The 23,001-nt window shown below is 37.9% G+C and overlaps 3 protein-coding genes and 1 long non-coding RNA gene across 13 annotated transcripts; 1 reads left to right on the top strand and 3 right to left on the bottom strand.

Moving 5' to 3' along the window:
* Window positions 1-753: 753 nt before the first annotated feature.
* Window positions 754-5,025, bottom strand: eIF2beta (eukaryotic translation initiation factor 2 subunit beta). Of its 2 annotated transcripts, none has more exons than XM_022815834.2 (6): window positions 4,775-5,025; window positions 3,384-3,521; window positions 2,917-3,078; window positions 2,259-2,563; window positions 1,575-1,768; window positions 754-1,144 (listed from the first exon to the last, which is right to left on the bottom strand). In XM_022815834.2, exons 1-6 carry the CDS (start codon window positions 4,869-4,871, stop codon window positions 961-963), a joined length of 1,080 nt encoding a protein of 359 aa, XP_022671569.1. In that variant the 5' UTR covers window positions 4,872-5,025; the 3' UTR covers window positions 754-960. The 2 variants fall into 2 exon arrangements, with proteins under 2 accessions (XP_022671569.1, XP_022671568.1); XM_022815833.2 differs by having other exon boundaries at window positions 3,384-3,527.
* Window positions 5,026-8,144: 3,119 nt separating this feature from the next.
* Window positions 8,145-15,828, bottom strand: LOC111254713 (sex-regulated protein janus-A-like). Of its 7 annotated transcripts, none has more exons than XM_022815840.2 (4): window positions 15,685-15,828; window positions 11,790-11,972; window positions 9,000-9,064; window positions 8,145-8,562 (listed from the first exon to the last, which is right to left on the bottom strand). In XM_022815840.2, exons 2-4 carry the CDS (start codon window positions 11,959-11,961, stop codon window positions 8,404-8,406), a joined length of 396 nt encoding a protein of 131 aa, XP_022671575.1. In that variant the 5' UTR covers window positions 11,962-11,972; window positions 15,685-15,828; the 3' UTR covers window positions 8,145-8,403. The 7 variants fall into 7 exon arrangements, with proteins under 7 accessions (XP_022671575.1, XP_022671579.1, XP_022671572.1 ...); XM_022815844.2 differs by lacking the exon at window positions 15,685-15,828 and adding an exon at window positions 13,009-13,348 and having other exon boundaries at window positions 11,790-11,969; XM_022815837.2 differs by lacking the exon at window positions 15,685-15,828 and adding an exon at window positions 12,904-13,347.
* LOC147754570 (uncharacterized) lies at window positions 13,483-17,084 on the top strand. The gene is made up of 2 exons (XR_015317953.1): window positions 13,483-13,813; window positions 16,681-17,084. It is a non-coding gene; the product is annotated as an uncharacterized LOC147754570 (long non-coding RNA).
* Fdx2 (Adrenodoxin-like protein 2, mitochondrial Ferredoxin 2) lies at window positions 16,807-22,965 on the bottom strand. 3 transcript variants are annotated; one of them, XM_086976075.1, is made up of 5 exons: window positions 22,296-22,965; window positions 20,155-20,262; window positions 18,641-18,748; window positions 18,072-18,173; window positions 16,807-16,944 (listed from the first exon to the last, which is right to left on the bottom strand). In XM_086976075.1, the coding sequence occupies exons 1-5, from the start codon at window positions 22,335-22,337 to the stop codon at window positions 16,903-16,905; spliced, it is 402 nt and encodes a 133-aa protein (XP_086832201.1). In that variant the 5' UTR covers window positions 22,338-22,965; the 3' UTR covers window positions 16,807-16,902. The 3 variants fall into 3 exon arrangements, with proteins under 3 accessions (XP_086832201.1, XP_086832200.1, XP_086832202.1); XM_086976074.1 differs by lacking the exon at window positions 16,807-16,944 and adding an exon at window positions 17,215-17,744; XM_086976076.1 differs by lacking the exon at window positions 16,807-16,944 and adding an exon at window positions 17,597-17,744 and having other exon boundaries at window positions 22,395-22,965.
* Window positions 22,966-23,001: the final 36 nt, after the last annotated feature.

Here is a 23,001-nt window from a genome sequence, read left to right on the forward strand (position 1 = left end):
GGAATGGATTTAACCCTAAGCACAACTCTGTATTGATAGACAGCAAATAAACACTCCAGCAACAGAATAACTCCAGAGCGCTTGGCTTTTCGCTTTTTTCTTTTTATCTGATTAAAAATAATTCAGTCACACACGATACGAAAGATATGCTTTTTGCACTGTGCAGCTACTATATTTTAAAAGACTAAAATAATAGACATGTATACAGAAAAGATTCCCTCTTCGAATCCGTGGAATAGCCGGACTGTAGCCGCCAAACCTTCAAGTAACTGAAAATTCACTGTCCTGCATGTTCGCTAAATCAATAGTTCCTTCGTAGGAATTCTATTTTTTATTCGGAGTTACAAATAATAAAACACTGTTTTTCGTTTATAATAGCTTTTAACTGCCAAACTTAATTTTTCAATACCCCTTAGTTTATGACGTGTTGTCTAATAAATCCTAAAACTCCGTGTACAAAATCTGTTACAGAGCAATGTGTGCTCTTCTAAGCTATCCAGGGGAAACTTTTAACCTCTATACAGTCAATATCGGTCTAAAAGACGGTTAACGGTGTACCCTCAAAAAGAATTTACTTCAACAGTCTTTAGTATGATAGCTCGTATGATAAAACTAAATCAGCTCATACGGAATATTGCCATTGACATTTTGTTCTTCGGCCAAACATGGCATTTTATTGGATCATCTACCCAAACATAATACCATTATTCAGTCGCACTGAGTGTCCACAAGAAAACAGAAAACACATACATATCCTATGAAAAACCTTTTTATTCGTCCTTGCAGTCGCATTACTTTGCCTGCGTATGCGCTCATGGATCCTGTGTCCGTCACCACGTTGGCTTCGTCGGCAGATATCGCTATGGATAGCGGTAATAGCTTGACAAGCTGAGCAGTGGCAATGAGGTCTATGGTAACCCGGTCTAATGCCTTCGATGAATTCCGCTAGACAAATCAGTTTTAAGTCGCCTTTGCTCGAATAGCTGCACGTTTTGCCGTGACAGCCTGGAAACCGCTCTTAATCGACTGCACCGAACACCGCGAACCACACTTTTCGCAGCGGAGGAAATTCAGTCTGGTGTCTTTTTCCAGGATAGTCTCTGGTGCTCGACAGGTATGACATGTAACATACTCCTTGATGTACCTGTTTCAGATGATGGCGGTAGAATGATCGCAAGCAAACACATTAAAAGTAAACATTAGAACTAAATGTACGACCTCTTCTGTGAAGTTTTATCTAGCAATGTGATATAGTTCTGTGACTGACCCAAAGCTTGTCTATAGAAAACTAAGAACAAATTAGTATAAAGCAACTTTCAAAAAGAATGTAGTCGAATAAATGATGTGGTTCCGACACTTAGGAACTCTTACATAAAGCAAGACAGGCAAGTAATTTCAGATAGTCATCTTCAATAAAACTGTTTTTAATATGTCGGTGAGGTAAGTGTCGTGAGCGAGGGCAAAAAAGAAATTGCTGGCGTACATGCCGCCATCAGAATATCCTCATAACAACTATCAATGAAGAAAATAATTAAAATACTCAGTTAAAAATGTTTTCGCGTTTTCGAGATAACCTTCGAAGAATGTTCTCGATTTGCTTTTGCTGGAAGCGACCCTTGATGATAAGCTGATTGTTGGCGTCGACTGATCCGCTCGTACCCAATTCGGCTAATAAGAAGGCCTGTAGATGTTTCGGTGCTCTTCTCAATGTTCTCGTGATTTCTAGGAAATTGGCGAATGACGTTTTCTTCGTTCCGACTCGAAGCACCTAAATCCAAAGTGACACCAGAGGCCTTCATAACCTTTTCTGCAAAACCATTTTAGCATTTGATAGGGCGCAGACACCTTGGATTGAGTCGATATGCAGTAAGCGCGTACGCCACTTCACTGTTGATAAAATATACGTTTGTACTGCACACGTTGGCAACAGTGCGCTCACAGTTAAACTTTCTTCCATTATTTCACTTACTATACTGTAAAAATATGTGATTAGACCAATCAAAAGAAACTTGAAGGAAATAAAATCTGTCTTCACAATAACAATGTAAGTTAATCCGTCAGCATTTGCAGTGCCCTGAAACACTCGTGCCGTTGATATTCATTTTAGAGAAAAATTTAATTATGCGCAAACTAGCGTATAGCCGCACCACTAATACTTATAATGAAATTCTACGCTTACGAATGATAGATATCTAAAGTATATGAAGGATTGCATTTAGAAACTTTTTATAGTTCAACTTCAGCACTACTTTACTAACCTGCGGAGGTTTCATGACAAATTTTTTCTTTTCGCCGGCCACCATATCAGGGTTTCGTTCCTTCATTATATTGAATACACGCTGAAGCAGTTCGTCGTACGTGTAATCACGATCAGTACCGCGCCACGCGTCACTTCCACCACCGGCTCCTGCAGCGGACGGTGTATCGGCACTACCCTCGTCGGCATCAAAATCTTCTTCGGTTGGCTCGTCCAGATTTAGCTTCTTCTTTTTCTTTTTCTTTTTCATGTTGTTGAAATCGAGGTCATCGTCTGCGTTATCAACACCCCCGTCCTCCAAGGCATCTACGCCAGATAAGAGAAGATCTCAGAGGTAATGCCACTATTATACCTAGGTTTTTTTGTAAATTTATGCAGAGATTTTTTAAGATAAGAACAAAATAAAAAAATCCGTGTTCCTACGCCGTCTTGTTGCTGTTAGTACATAAGATGACGTTTCAAATCAGAGCAGATGTCAAAGAAGGCCTTGAGCAGTTATGAGAGAGATATGTAACATAAAAAACAGCGCATAGTTACATATAGGCCCAAATAAAAACATCGTTTTTTTTTTTATAAACTAGTGAAACATAAAAATCATTATCTTTGTTATTATTGTTTTCTGCCATACCGTAGCAACAAAAACAACGCAAAAAACCCACCTCCAAGCTCATCAAGATTAAAAGCCTGCTTTTTCTTTTTCTTCTTCATCATTTTCATGAAGTCAACATTGTCTAAATCCTCGTCTTCCTTAGCTTTACCTCCACTCTCGTTCGGTGAAGCCTTGCCGCCATCGATATCCCCTACTGGCGTTCCTGTGCCATCTGAAAGATGCATATCATGAATTTCCGATCTTAATCATATATATAGGAGTATAGATTTGCCAGCATGAGTTTGCGCAGAAGGAAGGTAAAGATGACTATAGATATAATAAAATAACATAGTAACATGATCCGATAAAGCTTTAGTAACAACGAATGCGATAGGGGAATATCGAAACGCATGCTGTATAGCAGATCATACCATGTACTTGAGGATTCATCTAATAACCAAAGTAAACATACTAATAGTTCATATTTAATAGTTAATAAATAATCGTTTTGTTTAAACTGATGTAATTGCTACTAACCGTCGAAGTTGAAGGTGGTTTTTTTCTTTTTCTTTTTCAACATTTTCGTAAAGTCTAGATTGTCGTCTTCGTCTTCTTTGCCTCCGTCCTTCGGAGACGCTTTTTCAACCTCATCATCGCCAGCCGGTGCTGACACATCTGTTACTAGCACAGAAAAAGTAAGACAACCGTCAAAATAAAAACTAGGATTCGATCTATATTTAAACTCAAGTGTAGCTATTTGTCTTATTTAAAACAATTTAATTACTTGCAGATTTTATAGACTGCATTTTGATGATGGCTTTATTTATAACAACAAAAATCACCAAATAATCCTAAGTACAAAACTAGCTTATATGTACTAGAGTTCCACACTAAAATTTGAGGTGCTTCTATGCACGGTATGAAACCTCTGTTCTATTTAAAGTAGCACAATTAACGTGTAATGTGGTAAAATAAATCTGATGATAAGACTTTGTTTTCAGCTCCTACATGCAGCATACTTTGACAACAGGTACACGAGGTACATTTAAACTACACAACGAAACAATCGAAGACCTGGCGTCCTATATACAGGATAAGAAGTGCAATTCACGAATATAGACACAACATAGGGTTATATTGCAAACTAGTAAACTGAATTGTAAATTTAAGCTCCAAACTGCATCGAATCGTATTCTTAGTCAGGATATAAAAAGGTTAGTTCAGAGGCCAATAAAATATGTATATTTAACTCATTGAACGCCCAACTACTACTTTTAATTATAGATGTGTATTTGTGTGTTTACATAATTCATTTACACGGCACTATTAGTGAAAAATCGTTTCAAAATGTTAGCCCATATGGCACGAAGGTTGCACTATGTAAAATGTGCCGTCTTTATCTGCTTTAATCAATTCGCATCGCTACACTTTTATTGAACCTAATGTCGTCACGCTGCTTAAGTGTTAAAACTTCGCCTTAACTGCAAGGTATGATATTGTTAAGAGTTTTGTACCAAGCTGAGATTGCCGCAGCAGAAAAACTTAACCGAACGTTCCCTTGTTATCGTGTATTCAGACAAAAACATATAATAATAATATAATAATTCTGCTTATGACTTGAGCACTATGTAAGCACAGAATTCACTGACAAAAATGACATACGTATGTCCGATGAGTTAATAATATTTTTATATCCACGTTACATTCCTGGACATGAACGCCTGTAGCTAAACCATTCTTTTAGTTCCCATGGTCAAAAAAATAGGATACGCTATTACAACATCAAAAAGTGTAGATATAAATTTCGTCTTTTACACAAGTAGGCAGGTACTACCATCGACGCTCATAATATTTTCCATACCCAGGGTTGTTCCACATGCCTTGCTTTATTCTAAATTAGAACCGGTGTTTCCGGACTGTTAACTTACCATCGGTGATACCCTCGAATCCCGTTGCGTCAAAAGGCTTCTTCTTCTTCTTCTTTTTCATGGTAGGGTCGAATCCAGTTTCCTCAGTTTCTGCCATTGTGAAACAAATTCAGCGCCGCTAAATATTATCACAAATAGCACTTTGCTTGAAGACTAGAATGCTTGAGAGGAACACACACACAATACACCGAGCGTTACCACGTTTCGAGAAAATCGCACCATTGTGTCTTGCATCAGCCAATATGGCGCCGATTGTCGTCGAAAAGACGCGGAACGAAGAAGCTGCGGAACATGGTCGACATATTTTTGCCACATCTTCGCGCCCGCTTCAAACCTGCTCTCACCCTGCTGACGTTACTGAATGTATTTAGTATAATTCAGTGAATGTGGATATCAGAAATTTAACAAATTTTATCTTTTGAGCGTTCAGCGTGAGGTTCCATATTGCTCGGAAGGAAAATTTGGATAAAATAAACAGCGCGAATTATTGACCAATATCTGCTGTTGTAGAATGCATTGTGGAAAATTAAAATGGTTTAATATATTTACGTTTCAATTTTACGCCCTTATTGAATCTTTTCTTGGTTTTTCGTTAAGAAATTTGCACTTTTATACTGTTTGAGCAAATCTCGTTTATATATAATATGCTTGGTCTACGCTAGCGCCTTAGGAGCTAACCACTAAAGGGAAGAAGACAATACTTCTTACTGCATTATTCGCTTTAGTAAATAATGTAATCAATATTACATCATTCATCAATCCATATATATATATATAAGCAGAAGATTCTGTATCCGATTTGAACTGACATTTGATCAGTGTTAACACATTTATGGCGACTTCATCAAAAAAACTAACCTCAGCTACGTGTCCTTTTTATGACGTAACTGGCCGATTTAGGTACTTTCGTACGGACATCAGTCTTTTCTCGCATGGCTTCATCCAATAAACAGCCAGATGGAAGATATCGCAATACCCTTACAGTTGCGTACTGAGTGGAATCGAATTTTGAATATCCGCCAAAAGTATTAGAAATGTTTTAATCTGTATTTTATGTGAACATATTTTAAGATAAAGGATACTTTGACAAAGTACCTATGTAAAGGGTTGAATATTATGGGGTGAAAGGATAATATTGGTAAATGTGCTTTGATTGCCTCCCCACATAAGGGGTTTGCTCACATCGGCTTTACCGTGTTTGTAATGTGTGTTTGCTACGAGCTCAATGTTTCCTGCGGTTGGGCGGGACCACACCACCATCGTAAAACATTCGTTAATCCGAACATTAAAATAGGTCAACTTAAACGCTTAGTGTTTGGGTTTACGTACGATCGGACGCTACAAAAGTTTGACCTTTTTATGCGAGCCTAGCGTTAAACTCGACTACGGCAGTTGTTCAACTGCCGCTTTTTCTTTTTTCGCTTTTTTTTCGCTGATACTAGTCCTTACAAATTCTTGATTCGCCCCTTGTACTTTAGGTCGAAATGATTCATTAATCGTAAAGAATGGTAGGACAAAGTGGCTGGAGCCACCGGATCAGTCGACCGGGGTTACTCTAGCTGTGTTCCTCACCTCTCCAGACGAACCAATTGGCGGAGCTGTATTGCCCGCGTTATAATCAAACCTGGAATATCGGCTACGCCTTCAGCTCACTTAGTTTAGTTAGATTGCCCTTTTGGCATTCTCGTTGGTGATCTGCTTCTAGCATTGTCTAACAGCAGGTAATATGTTAACCTGCGCGTAGAATGATCATGCTCATCGCTCGAGTTTGAATGCACGCAGTAGGCAAATAGCAACCCTGTATGTGGTGCATGTCGAACTGAAAATTTTCGTGCCGTGATGAATTGGGTCATGTAATACGTTAGCTCACTCCCAGGCCTGTCAATACACTCGCGCTAACGGAGATCATTCTTGTTACTGTTTTACCTAGGTGTTGGTCTGGACTACACTGATCTTGCTTTAGTTTTCTGAGTGTACCTGGATAAATGCACATTTCTCGTTTCTTCAAGATAATAGACCTTTTTCTTAGTTGCAACGTTGTCGGTTCTTACTGCCAGCATTCTGCTGCGTCTGCCGTCGTTCCGGACAGCACACCAAATATTTTTTTTATATCCTTGTAGTCGTTATCATTTGTTAAATGACGAGGTATTTTCTTCGTGATCCTTCGAGAACCATATTAATCAGTTTACATCTTTCACTTTCGTGGCTTGCTTTATGAGCCTAATCAGAGTTTTTCCTCTTCCCTTATACCTCTTGAACTTCTAACGTAGCTTTTTTTTACTTTATCCCAGCCTTTATCGGTGAAATCGTGAAATTCGCTAGGCATACATTTCAGTCTCTGTGCGCTAGCTACTTCGTATGCTAGACTCTTAGTACGAACTCTTCGCAAATCCCTTTTGAAGCCATTCCATATTTACTACCAGCTCCAGACATCCTTCTATTTTACGTCTGCTGATTAATCTCTCGATTGTTTATGCTCTTGCCCAATTTGAAATGGCCCCTGGGTTTGTCTGGGAACCGAAGTTACGGAAGTTTGGCTCATATCATCGTTTCATTGGCCAACCAAGCTATGAGTAACTTTTGCTTGTTGCTTGATATTCAGCCTTAATATGAGCAGTTTTTTGAAAATTCTGCCTGTTGACGCGTCTGCTCCAGAGTTTAGCTCGTGGCTATGTTCCATGTCGTTGTCGTACGTTCGCGCATAATTGTTGCGTATTGTTACTTTGGTGCCACATAGTGGTGCTCTGTCCTCTTATTTGCCGTAGGTGGTTTCGTGTATAGAATCGTGCTCAAGTGGTTATTGCCCGGCAGAGAAGACGCTTTCTTTAAACTCCCTTGTCAAGTTATAGCATATAGGTCGGAAAATTTGCATGCTAAAGATTACTTCAACAAACAGCCAAGCAATCAGACCAAAATTGAAAATGCACTTAAGATCCAGTGATAATTCTAGCACAAAGAAAGCACTAACTCAATAATTTATTCTTCATACGAACCAGCCCACTTCCTCAATATAAGCAAATTGCTTGAGATTTCTGGAAATACTTCAATCATACAATGCAGTATTCTTCAGAATTTGAATATATAAAAGCATAGCCGGCGCCTGAATAGCACAGGTTTGGGACATACCAGTGGCAGCACCAAAACTTCATGACTTGTGCCCTTTATCTTGTGCCTTATGATCTGATAATCAAATTTATATCAATTATTATCAAATCAAAAATCTCAAATGCTATTAACAAAGCTGCTTCCCGATTGTTGTTCCATTCCCATTTCCACAATCAGAAATAGGTCTATAGGCTTTAATAGTAGTCACCTATTTTTTCAGAACTTGCGACTCCAGGTGTCCTACTGCAGAAATATAACACAACAATAAGAACAGACCTTTTTTATTCACAAAGATAGACGAGGTGGTCTGAAGATGTCACTTCATTGGTGGTTGAATATAATTCATCTCTAGGGTTGTGTAAAAATTTATTGTAATTGAACGTCGTTCAGGATTCACCGGAGCGGGCGCTCTGGTATCGCCTGAGCGATTATAATCCGCTACAGATACGGCATTCATTAAGCATAGTAGCGAAATTACCTATGATCACCAGTGTGTATGATATGCATATTGCGCACTGGAAGATTTAGATCTTAGATGCTTCGGTACGAATAGAATTTCGGTTGATCTTTTGGTCAGTAACCTCATTCGAAGCTGAAATCGAATGACCAGCATACTGTTTCGACAAGATAGCCACAGCCTTTTCGTGGTCAGCCATACCGAAGTACTGGGACACACCAAACACCTAGAAAGCCATTACAAGAAAGAAAAAATTGAATTAGACAGATTTAAAGAGATATGTGAGACGTGCAGCAGTTAGTAGTCATTCCAGTAAATAAGAACGTGTATGATCTTACAATTTCATTATATGTGGCTCAATCGTGCAGTTAAAATAATAATTACGACTATACAAGCCTACCATATATAGGAAAAATATTCACTGCTGTTTAACATGTTTGTAGATCAATCGAATCCAATACTTAGTTAAGCTCCAAACAACTGCTACGTTTTACTTGAGAATAACATAGACCTGAAGGGTTCACACATAATATGCCATAATGTGAACAAAAATATGCTTTATATTCTAAATAAAAACCTATCGGTTAAAACAATAAGACTCATGACAGAGTCATTGGTTAAAGTGGGGGTTATTATGTATGTGGATTTTCTGGGTGTTTATACCCTGATTTCTTTGTCCTCGGACGAAAGAACGATATAACCTCCACCGCAACAATCGCAGTCGATATCTGAAAAAGGCACATTCGGAGTCTTAGTTATTTCGCCAAATTTTACGATACCCAGCTGTATTCTTATATTTAAGGAGCATACAATTGGCTAAGGTAGGTGGGTTGAGTAAGCTGATTGGTTTTATGTGCAATTCATTATCAGAAGCAAAACAGCATTCACTTTACGCGAAAAATACATTGAAAATAAATTTTCTAGAGACAAAAGGATCTGCGTCTTAGAATTAGATATGACATTATTCGTTACTACCTTTATGGAATAGAAAATCTAATAATGGTGACCAACCGGAAAAATTAAAGATATACGATAAGAGACAAAAAGGACTAAAAGGAGTGGTATGTAGCAAGAAAAAGTTGAAAAAGCAAAGTATTATTCTATGTTGATACACATCTTGTACACACATCCACAAAATCGCTACACGAAATTAGTCAGCTATTATGGATCTATATAGAATTGAAAACGTTGTATGGCTTAGCAGGCGGCGAGAGACCTAAAAGATCTGTAGCACGAAGGGCTTGAGAGATATCGAAAAATAGGTTGTTGTTTCTCTGTCTGCTCAAAGTGTCTCCGTAATGACCTACAATATCTACTTCCAACAAAATACAAGTATCCTCAAACAAAGTAAATCAGTAGGAGCATCCATAATTGTTTTCAGGGAACAGAACGGCGCTATTTATCGTTCTGTGTAGGAACGATGGGGTCGCACGATTTTTCTCAGTTGATAGTAATGCTTTGATGATCCAGTGCATTTAGCACGCTTTCGCAATAGTGTTAGATAACTATTCTCATTGTATTGGCGTCGCGAATACTTTCTGTCAAAACTACAAAATAAAAAAATAGCACAGTTCGGTTTGTTTTTGGCATCTAAGGTAAATCGGCATTTTCAGCATAGAATCGGATTAAAAATGTCTCACTAACGCAAACAACTGATTCAAAAAAAAACAACATTTCTGAACGCGAGTTCATGCCACCTTAAAAATATTTAAATAGCAAATGGAGTTCTCATTTTACATTTGTGATATATGAAATTGTACGAATTTACGCACACTGAAGCTTAGTATGCTTATAACGGTAACCAGTCGTTGCGCGTTTCCACTCTAATCCACTCTAATTGCGCGTCCACCGTTAATCGACGACCGGTGGACTGTGTGGTGCCCGTGTATACCCTTGTATGAGTAAATAATCACTTAGTCTTAAGGACGATAATTTGGTTCTGGAAGAGGTCAGTCACTCCCTCGTAGGTACCAAATTCGATTTTAGTGCTCACAGAGTTTCTGTTTGACGTTAGTTCAAACATTTTGAGAATAAATAGAGAAAATCGACGTCGGTGCTTTTGCAGACAACTAATTTAGACTTTAATTTCTAACTTTGAGCACAACAAGAGCTGTACAAGAATCTCCACGGCCCACATGAGGTGCCTTCGGCCGATGGAAGCTATACGAAACAAAAGGTCTAAAGAGAAGCCTTTAAGGCCAAAAATAATTAACAGTACTACATCTCATTGTTATCCGAGGCGAACTGGCCGATGATCATGCAGTAGAGAAAAGGTCTCGTTGAGCCTAGACCGAACACCTAAACGGAGATACATTTAAAAATAACAAGCAGCCATAAACAAACCGTAGACTACATAGTTATACCATTGTACTCGTTTACCTATTATTATTATCTGTTTATTTATATGCAACTAAAACAATGTAGCTGCGTATCTATTCCTATAACTGCCTAGAATGACTTATGTACAGGTTTTGCATTAGCCAATTTTTTGTCGCCATTAGCTACATTCTTTTCCACAACGCGATATTTTGCCAAGCAAGTTAACGACTTTTCGGGAGATTTGAGCGGTTATCGTATTCTGTTTATTTTTTAAGGGCCTTAAAATTAGAAATGGAAGAGCCAGCTCAGTGTAACAAAGTTTTGGGGGTACAACAACGTTTCTATAGGATAGCAAGGCAACATAATTTTGATAATCTAATAGATTTTCACAAACCGGTCACAAATGCACTTTGTTCTGTGCTGAATCAAAAACTCGAAACATTTATTTATGAACAAAAGTAATAAATTAAAATAACTGTTTCAAGAAATGTGATCACTAATACCTTGATTGAATAAAAAAAGTAGGAACTATACCCTAAGAGCTGCAACGAGTTAATGCAAGAGACTTTCGAAATAAGTGCGACAGGCTTAGGTGTGGGTATTTTTGTGCGATCGGGTTATAATTCATGTTCAGTTGTGTGTAACACAAAATAAATTCGTTAATACGCTAAAAGAACAACTGTTGGTTCAAACCCGAGCTATTCTTTCCATAATAAATAATAAACAAAATCTAATAACTACAGCATATAATAACATGTAACCAGTTTGATTCTAAAGGCACAGGTGAGTTACCTAAAACATTGATTTCTCTTGATAACTGCAGTTTGACTTTAAATTAAACAGAAGACCGTGCATAGTTTGTAATTGATTCACGTTCGTTAAGCTACAAAGTAACGATAACTATTATGCCATTTTACCGTTTGTTATATTACCGATCATGTTAGCTGCGCCGACAAAAGCAAGGCCTAAGACCGGGCTCAACACAAGTTAGTAGTAGCAATTTCTAGTTACTATAATTCTAACAGCAGTCGACACATTTATGTCAAAAAAACTTGCATTATACACAAAACACCAATTATAATAACAGGTAACACATCATAACACGTAGCTAAAAAGTAGCTGATTAACATTTACTCTGCTTTTTGAGTGTTTCTTCCTCGCCTTCAAAGATCGTTTTGTGGTCAGGAGCTAGAGAAGATCCCCGGATAATGTATCGACCCTTTTCTTCATCGTTGTCCACGTAGATCTTGATCAGGACATAACGGTTACGGCCAGTATCTAGCCGACAGCTGGGAACCTTATCCATAATCTCCGCTGCTGTACACGCACCATTGTGTGAAACCAGCATTTTGCAGACATGATGTAATATACAAGAACAAAGGTGAAATAATAATTGAGACTCTATTGCTGTTTTATCGTATCCTGTTAGTCGATTATTACTTTCTCATTGCAGTTTTTTCATCATTCTGTTTTAGTGCACCGACATTGACAAAGTCAATCCGTTATTTCATTGTGTTTTGATTTATTTATTTCAATAACCTGTTTTAGTAATGGAATCATAATGTCTTAGGCATTGCTGTCGTGTTCCGATTGTTTACTTCTCACTTCATGCAGATACCTCGATAGCACCGCGTGTTAATCCTCCTCTAATCCTGAAACAGGGATTCCATACCCTGTACCAATGATCTTGTACTTTTACGCCTATCATGTTGAGCATAGATGTATTTAGTATAATACTTGAAAAAAAATGTATTTTTAATATCTTTCGATTTTGCGTCAGGCCGAACTTACGGGGAAAATTCTTTGAGCCATTTTTTGAAGGAAGCGTTTAATCTGTTGAATGTGAACTTCTCGTGTTATTTGTTGTGCAAATAAGGCATCGTTTATTTACCACTGTTTTCGCAACCGGAGAACACCTATTCTGTAGGCGAAATACACGTAATTCGTTTAAGCCAACTCGTCCCGATCGTGGGAAAATAACTCCCATTGTTGTCAATTTGAGTGGGAATTTCAGATTTGCATTTTATCGGATTTTGTCAACGACATCTTTACATCGTTTGATCGAAACTATCTCAATGCATACAAATAAAATCGGTCTCGTCAGATCTTTTTCAAGAGATCGCCTGTTAAGGTCACTTCACGTCTTTAAACTACACGATGTTTCATACAAGCGTTATATAAAAATCGCCGTCAGCGTGCTACAAATTTACATGTAGAGTCTGGCCAAACATCATTGTGCGATGCGTACATATCCGACTTATTGACACCTCACTCATTCTTGCGGACGAAAGTTAACGACTTGTTGTCGCTGATACGAATTTTCATCTCTATAATCCTATCGAATATCGCTTACGGTATTGTGCATACGACACGCTCTTCTCTAGAAACACAATGCTTCCTCTGGCTTCTTTAATTCTGCTTTATCGACGTGAGTCGTTTGTGCTTCTACAGACTCTTAGCTGAGTCTTCTGTCCTTTGTGCTCTGCAGTACTCTACGCATAGACGTCTGACCTGTTTTACTCACGATACACTATCACTCGCCGAGTAGATAGATGGCGCCCGACGTGTTCTAGCTAGGCTCGACTGAGGTAGGCTGCTATACGAAAACTGTCCGCTTTCTGTCTGAGTCCGTAACGCGCTTAGTCTTGCCGACCCACTATATCTTAACTCTTGCATGTCTGGTCGTATGGTGCGTAACAAGCCAGCTGCGGCCGTGCATACAGTGAAGGTCACCAGTTGTCTCATCGGCAGTAGCGCACCGCTGAGAGGGAAACATGCTTGTTTGTCTGCCTTGTAACTGTAACTAGGCTCATCGATAGCACTGAACGAGTAGCAGCTGGTGAAATCGTTCCGAATCTACTGAGCAGCCAAACGCAATCGCGGACGGAGAGATACGTGTGCTCGAGAAGGCTAGCTCTCGCTAGCCTTCTCGAGCACACGCTGACGAGCTTTAGCTGCTGCTGCTGTTGAAACCCCGTTACGGAGAACAGTCAACTGGTTTTTTGCAACTTCTCACGTAGATATTTGAGTTTTTAGAAGCTATTGTATCCGCACGTTAAATAGTGTTATTGTTACTCTATGAAACAACATGAACCCTACATTGTAGAAAACGACAGCAGATTTCAACCAACTTGATTTCAACAAACGTATACTTATAGGTAAGAATTTTTTTGCAGAACTTAGCAAAGGTCAGAAGAAATATTTTCTGTCATTTATAACTATAAATTAATGTTCTTGTACTATAATCCTTTAGAAAGACTAATTAGATGCGGAAAAATATCCCCTTTTTTATTCGTTTGACACTGGCCTAAAGGGCATTATAAAAAATTATATCCTTACAAGCCCGTTACCCTAAAAGCAGATTACGTTACTTCTCTTTAACTCAGTTCAACTTTTCTCCATTGACCCGTTTGTGATCCATAGAGAAATCAGGTTTGAAATAGCGATACAAACCAATTGCTTAATAAAGTTTAATCTATAATATTATGCGGGATAAACTCTTTGACCACTTGGTAACAATAACAAGGTTCTTCAAGGTTTCTTCAATTTTTAAAATTCTGCCGGAAATAGTTTCTGACGTACAGGAAGCGTTTGATGAGTGTGGTAATGAGAGAGTCAGAAATTAGATAATTCGATTTTCCTAAATTAATTTACTACACTCGAAAGACGATTTGCATACTCCAATAAGGTAAGAAATTGCGTCATTCACACACAGCAGTGAGCAGAACGTGGTAGCTTTAGTATGAGCGCACCTTTATTACACTCGGTTCTTTCAATTCTTTATGAAAATGTTATTAACCAGTCCAATGAGTCGCCCGTCCTTTGTGATACATAGATTTAGAACACTATCGACTCCTAATATATATTTATATCATGAAAATAATGATATAAATATATATTCGGTTATTATTTGCGAATTTGCTGATTACAAATGTAGAAATTTAGAGAATCTAAATAACAGTGTGTAGAAAAAGAATATGTCCCACACGACAAGTACGAATAAAATCTACTTGCTTGCTATAATGACATAATTAATGCCATGCTTCAACGAAGCATGATACGATAGGCATTACGTCGTTCGTTACCGGTGCGTATCGTTAGGGTAGGATTTTATTATCTGAGACATTTGATAATCTCTCAAATTAGCTTTCTAAGTTAAACAAGAATCATACAGCCCATATGACGCAAAATGTTATAGATGGCTCCATATATTCTCTGTTCGATATTAAGATGTTGGTGACCTGTATATACGAAGTTTTTGACTAGTACCAGCTACAGGTGAATAAATCAAATTCGATATCCCAATAGGAAGGGAATTTAGATAAGGGAGATAAGAAGCCTACGTTTTTCTAGCTATGGTGTACCTCATATTAAAACATGCTTTTAAAAAGAAGTACAGATAGGGATTTACATAGAATTTGAATGGATGTAACTAGAACATGAAGAGTAATGTGTTGACCAACATATGCTTATTTGCTACTTCATATGAGGTTTTGTCCACACATAGTATATTCCTAACTCAATTTCATTTAGCTACACCTAGACCATGTTACTTCGTAGAGCGGGCTATCAGCGCTGGTGGCGAAGGCGCTCTTACGTGTAAGTCGAATACAAAGCCGAACTATCATGCAGCTTGTTTGTACACCGCCATCGATTACTCTCTGCTACCAGATCGTGCATTAGCATCATAATCGTAAGCGGTTCCCAGTTTCAAGTTCATATAGGAAAATTCAGGATTAAATTAGAAAAAATTGGTACGGTGACAGATGCGATAGACAGACGAATTTAAAAAAGCACAGAAACCAAAAAATTAATGCTCCAGTATAGATGTTTTTCAAAGAGACACTAAAGGGAAATTTTAGCAGTCATTTGTCCGCTGGTGTGCAAATAACCTCCTTAGATGTTAAAGGTAAACCTATCCCATCAGGTGGAAATGATAGATGTTAATACTCCTTAAATTAACGTTGTTGAACGTTTTTAGGTAAATTCCTTAGGAAAATACGAGCTATTTATGGAAGTTGATTGTTACCTGTGAAACCGCATTATCCTTGTCGTAGTGTTTTACATGAATGGTCTTTGCTGTGTAGACTTCCTTGCAAACTGATTTTGTGACTTGCGCTACGGGATCAACGAGACACGTTCACGTCCATTGGCGTTGTTCTGATTTCATCTTGAGTGATCAAGACCTTCGTAATAGCCATAAGTCATTACCTTAGCAGCTAACAATGGGCAACGCATAGTCGTGCGAATACTACCAGGTTCACTCGTTGCTTCTGAAATTAAATACAAAAAAGTCATACTTTTTGCCGTTGTCATTGCCGATAATATCACACTCATGCAGTAGTTAAGACTATTATTATTTATTCATAACAGCTAATTTGCCTAATCATGCAAACGACTTTAGCACATTTACAGATATTAGCCGTAGAAAGACGAACATAGATATTCTTGCAATTCATTGTTTTGACCCTTGTATTGCCGACGACACTCATCGAGTCGACGATACCATGAAGACAATGATGAGAATATTAGGAACACACTACTAACTGGACTCAGTGTGCTTGAACAGAGGCAAACTCACAAACGACACGTAGCTTTGCTAAAAATAGGTTATGAATCATCGAAACATGTGTGTCACCCGACGTTACGCATTTTACAAAAAATCGTAGACATAGGATGCCTAGGAATGCATCACTGTACGAAAATATATGCCATTTATCTTCGACTGCTTGAGACGCACTCGTAGAGACATCAAGCTTATAGCCAACGCGACTTGTCGAACCTTCAAATGTTTAGTGGTTGTTAAGATGTTTATCTCCACTTTCGCATGGCGTTGCCGAGTTGTGGAAAAGGGGACGCTAGAACCTACCTACCTTAACCTTGTACAAAATTAGCCGAGTGTAAAGAACACCGCATTACAATGATAATGACGGAGATCACACGTTTTTTTCGGTATCACTAATCTTAAGAAACACTGTGTGCTTTGTTGATATTCTATTTGTTTATTGTTTTGTCTTAACTGCAGGTGACCTCTTTTTGCATACCCAACTTTTTACAGACGTGAAAAATCCTATCAAACGACCTCTACTAAAAAGCAAGAGAAAAACTGGCTGACCTGCTCCTACCCGTAACGTGAGCTGGGTTTCTGTACCGTTAAGCCTGTTTTATGCCACTGGCCAGGTACAGTGTTTGTGTAGTGGTAACGCCTTTGTTAACCGAAATCAGGAGCGTGTGGTGCTGGTGTCAGCTAGAAGCCGGACGTAAACACTCTTTGCCGAGAGTTAGCCTTCTGAAACAAGGCTCATGTAGAATGGTACCAGACGTAAAAGAACTCGGAAATATTTGTATTGCTGATTACGAATACGGTTGCACGAAGCCAAAATATGGTAAAAATACAGTGTAAAGTAATGGGTTTTTTGCTAACTGTTACGTTATGTGGTCATTTATTATTATGATGTGTATCATCCATCATATATATATATATATATATATATATATATATATATATAATCTTTTGAATCCTAAATATTTAAAGAAAACAACAGAGCACGCAATCGTCTCCCAGTTACATATCATTCTATTGAAGTCTATTAAAAATAACTTTATTGACAAGTATGTTAATCACTGAATTGACAAGATATTTCTATACATTCATATATATACACACATTTTTCTCTCAAACACTTCTAGTTTATTATTAAACGATTTGATTCAAATGAAGCAAGACCCACGAAACAAATTTTTCCTCGTTACGAATAGTAAAATTCTTATTTTAAGAATTGGAATTAACAACTGTTTATTACACATGTATAAAATCTTTCTAAAATAGGCACTTTAAAACAGGACTACCTGCATCTACACTATAGCTTGTGAACATGGTACTAAAAGACGACCACCTCACTCACATGCTTATACTGGCAGTAATTTTCGCAGCAAGTGTGCTTTATAGCCCACTTTATAATATATGTAATTAATATCCGAAACTTATGGAAAATACTATTGTTAGAGGAAAAATCAAGCAGCTCTTTGGTCGTTGACTCCAGCCGGAATCTGAACCTCCATCCCAGATTCTTTCTCAGTAAGGAATACCTGCAAAGGAGGCCGGCATATATAAGGTGAATTACAAGTACAAATGCAGCTGGAACTTGTAGTGTAGATTTTTTTTCAGAACTTAAGAATTCATATGTTTTTGTAAATTTCACTCCCATCTCGTGTATCACGTCTAGTTAGTAACTGCTTTACTTGTATTTTATTAATAAGTTGTCCATAAGAAATTAAACATACTACGAATGTTGGAAGCAATAGCGGCTTCAAGGGTTTGGTGAATATGGTCAGTTACTAAGAAAGCCTTCTTTGTTTACACAAGGCAATAAGCCCACACACAATTTTCTCTATTAACAAAGTGATTAGTAGTACCTGGCAACCGAGCCGTGACGTCTCTGTCAGCCCATAAGCTAAGTCCAGCATGTCCATTTCTTCGTCTGTGGGCTTTTCCTTTAGTTTTGCGTAGTCCTCTGGCTGAAAATAAAAGATCGATAGATATAGACACGTCACTGAGCAATCTGGACATGTCTCGAGTGTAATAGGAGAAGTGTAGTCAGTTAAATCCGCTAATTAGCGGACTGAACTGTGCACTTTAATATAATTTTTATATTCCTATAATACTATCTTGTAACCATATTCTATGGTAGCCTAATGATCTAATGACCACAGCCATCGTTGCTTTTATTGCAATCACATACATATCTACTACTTTTAGGCATATACGTACTGAAGACTCCAAGAGTCAAGCGACTTGTACGAACTCACCGGTAACTTTTTCTCCGTTAACGCATACGCTTTCTTAGTAATGTTACCCCAAGAAACGATATAACTTGAGGAAAAAATACGAAAAAATAGAACAGTTATTTTTTTAACTGTTAGAAAAAAGCCTCCATACATTTACGATATCAATAACATATTGATAGGAATTGAAGAATACCAACCTTGAAGATTAGATGGCACGTTGAGCAGGCTAGAGTTCCTTCGCAAGCACCGAATCCATCAATATCGATGTCGTTGTTAATAACAACATCATACAAACTGTCTCCGACCTAAAATTGGAATACAGACTCAAGTTAACCTTTCAGCTTGCATAGTTTTGTATTCTTTTAGAATAGTCTTGCGCGTCGTAACCTAAAATATTGTAGAGAAATATTTCGTCTTTATATCCCATATTAAACGAAATGAAAGCGTAAAAATAATCTATTTTTCTCATTAATATACTCGAACGCCTAACGCGTCATGAGCAATACGCGTTTAGTGAAACAATATCGGCGCAAACAGATTTTAACTCTCGCCTAATATGAGTGTCTAATGGCCTAACCCATTGTTTACACACATCGTTCACTGACTTACTGAAGGCTTGTTCCATAAACACTTCACACATCGTGGTATAAAGCGTGTATATATTCACGCATATATAGTGTCACATCGACAGGATACTCTTAGTATATATGCATTTAATCTCCTAAACCCTTTCCCAGCTAAATTGCGTCATAATTTTAGACTGACTAAATTATTAATTGTTACTATAATGAACCTGACGCGGATAAGTTCAAGGGCTTCTTAGGACTCGCCGCCATCGCTAACTAGGCGTTTTAGGTTGACCCCTTTTTAAACAACATCACAGAAATGTAAAACCGTGCGATCATCATTACAGACTTACAAAACAAGTTTTTTTCTCGTCTTTAACAAGCACATTATGATGATCTTAAAAGTCAATATACTTCCGATAGAAAAGAAAACGGTATTTTAACGGAATATCATTGCGCTATAGAATCCCTATGTTGCAAACACAAGATTGGCTTACAAGAACTACTTTAGCATATGATAATATCTTACTGAAATCCCAGTCAAACCCCAGCGATCTCTTTTCGGAATAACACTGCACTCAAATATGTCTTCACGCTCTTAGCGATGTTTGAAGCAGTGCAAAGAATCGCGCCGAACTTCCACCCAGAGACTTACTCAAGTTAAGTTAGTCAAAAAATGCTCTTAACAGGTTGATTGCTCCTTCCGAACAATGCAGTTCCATTGGATTACATATTCAATGGGCAAATAAGGCTTGAAAGTGCTTGTAGCGTGTGCATGATAATACGCCTCCCTCTCACTGCATGGGCTACGCTAAAAAAAACGTTTACTATGCATCTTGCTGACCACCTTATTGATAAGTACGGCAATACCATTCAAGATCATATAACCTAAAAATCGAGCTTATCTCATAAGCTGCTTACTGCCTTCGTAAGTCCTGTATGGCCTTCGACGTTTCCCTGCAAAGAACAGATTAAGCTTTCGATGCACCTACTGCGCTTGTCTATTTTTTAAATCGACCTCTTCAAAATACAGCCATTCAACTTCTTTATGCAACACGTGCACTATGTACTGACTTTCCATAGGAAGTGCAGAGGAAGAAAGTTTTAGTAGAATAAATAGATGTTGATTATGGTCAATCGTGTACCTTTCCTTTGGTCGTGATGCGTTCCCCGTTCTCCCTAACAAATGTGACATCAAACTCTTTTTTAGACAGAGCTGCTGCTGTTTGGTGCATATTTTGATGACGGGTTATCTGGAAATACAAGATCGTTTTAAGTCGAACGTTAAATAATATGCCAATTAGCTGACGTGCCCAATATCTTTCAAAAATGATTGCAGAAATTGATTCGACCTCGCAAAGGCAGTCTCATCAAACGAATTATTTATACTACCAAACATTTACACCGCCCCCTCATTTTACAATAACATTATCACAGATTCTAGGAATGCGTGGCGTGAAACTATCTTACAAGGGTTAACGTCTTTTTCATAGTCGCCGCGAAAACTTAGTCTTTCTAGAGGTAAAAATGATATAGCGGAATTTGTTTAGAAGATCAGCATCTATGACACCATTGAAATTTGAATCGAAAGAACGCCGCAATAGCTAGAAGGTTTCGGTAGTGACTTCATATACACCCCTATCTTGTGCTACACGTTGAATATATAATAATTAGGTTTTCTATGATATTCTATAATATAGGAATATTTCATGTAGAAGCTAAATAAATTCCTATTTTTATTACAAGCATGCAAGAGATAAATTAGTGTTTGCCTGTTCCTCCTTTCATGAAATAGAAGGAACAACCCAAGTTTTCAATCCTATGCTGCTTCCTTTTATACAAAAATCAGATAAATGGTATCGAGATCGCTAAATGGCAGCAGTAAAAACTTAATACCTTAGTATGAGATTATTGACTGTCTTTTGGCTGCTTTTGAGTACTTGTCCTAATGTAATTATGATGAGTCTAAACAGGGTAAGTCACATATCAGACCAGAAGTCGTTTGACCCATTTTTTTGTTATTGCCCATTTAGCGATTAAGCTCCATCTCTAGAGTGGTCGCTGTTGGATAGCTTGAGCAGGCTTCAAGTGGAAACAATAAAAAATGTTAAGTTCTAGCACGAGAAGAAGTTAATTTTTTCTAATACGTAAAATCTTGTAAATGCTTATAAATCGTAATGGCCAGTCCATAAATTCGTCAAAACGTTTTGTTAGTTTTTTTGTAAGTTTGGTTAGTTTACTCTCATACATATGCTAATTAACAATGTGTATTGAAAAGATCGCTGAAGAATACGATAAACGTTTTTACAAGCAAACGAAACGTAAAGAATAGCATATCAAAAAAATCTAATTCTATAGTCTTACAGATAAACGCAAAAAAAATACCGCACTAAATGTTCCCAGATTCGATGAGCATTGAACAACCTGCGCGAATCAGACTGGTCGGCAAAGCAGGCGTAGAAATATGCAAATAACTTCCTGTTTTAAAGAAATAATCTGAAACATCGTGCTTTTCATATCATAAGAGATACGTAAACTTGCTAAATTAAACTATATTAAAATATCATAATCATTTAATTGCCATGACAGTTCAAGACTAAATGAAGTTAAAAATGCAACGTATTTTATTGCGTAACAAAAACGTTTGATGTTTCTAGAAATAAGTAACTTGATGCTGGCATCGACTCAGATTTTTACCTCAATAGGAATGGTAAAAACAGGCCTCTCAAATGTATCAGTATTGATAACAACGGATTGTAAGGGGTGAGACATCTCAGCGCGGATACTTCCACAATGGGCAATAGCCACTGTAGCACAGTAGTATCTATTTCAAATATGCCAATGTGTAATACTACAATATGTAATGATAAGCTGAAATTAATATCTCGAACAACTGAAAAAATTTTAATTCTTTTCAGTCGAAGGTTAAAGCTGGGATTTCCTAGTTATAAGTTCGGCTCCCAAACGGCAAAAAAAATCAATCGCACACACAGTATTGGTGTATCTGAAAACGTCCTCGACAGCGTGGCATTTAATGTGTGTCTCTTAATGACTAAATACTTCTAATTTGAATATACTTAGAAAAATTGACACCGTATTCAAAGTTAAGTGTGCCTTCTTCGTATTTTGCAATTTCAGCGTATAGTCAAGTATCTGCAAAATATAGTCCGTGCCACCTCTAAACTTATGTTAAGTCTAATATAGGCGGTAATTCGAATTCCCCTTTCCCATGCATCTTATAATCTATAGCTTGTCATAAGCAGTCCATCACGTTGTTTCTTGTTACCTGCAAAGCAGCAGCCTGGAAAAGTCTCCTAACAGCAAACATGACGATATGTTGTTCACCGATTGCTGACGCTATTTATAGTAACGGCAATTCACTTACACGCGCGTCGATCAAGCCTGTTCCTCTTTTGGGGGGAGGGAAACTTCTACACTTCCGTTCTCGTTAAAGAAACTTGTACAAAAGTACTCTTCCAGCACTCTGCTGTCTCTTTTCTGTTTTCTTTATAGCTGTTCCCACATTTCATTCCAGCACATATTTCTCACTGAGCGAAGTTGTAGGTACTATTTTCGAATTTTTTTTTGAACAGAAGATTACTCAGATGTAGACCTTTGTTTCGCACTACTTTCAACGAGAGATGGAATCGATTAATAACTCGGCATACTCGACAGCAATAACCTTCTCTGTGGCTGCCGTTGGATGACTCCGCTAAGAGATTACCGCCGCAGCGCTCAAGCCGCTATCGTTATGGCAGCACAGTTCTAGAAAACCCATAGAGACAAAGCACTCTGTACCAGTTTACCGGGCCGCTTCTACTGTGATCTTTTATGCCGTCCGTTTACTGCAATACCAGCGAATACGCTGGATACCAGTGTCTAGGCCAGAGGAAAAATCGATAGTCACGTTATGGAAACAAAAAGCAGAGAAACATGTCGAGCTGCTAAAGGTACATACAGACCTGTGAGGTCTCCAAGTACCGACATCGTGT

Source organism: Varroa destructor, unplaced genomic scaffold (genome assembly GCF_002443255.2).
Source record: "Varroa destructor unplaced genomic scaffold, Vdes_3.0 BEIS01000007.1, whole genome shotgun sequence".
Taxonomy (NCBI): Eukaryota; Metazoa; Arthropoda; class Arachnida; order Mesostigmata; family Varroidae; genus Varroa; species Varroa destructor.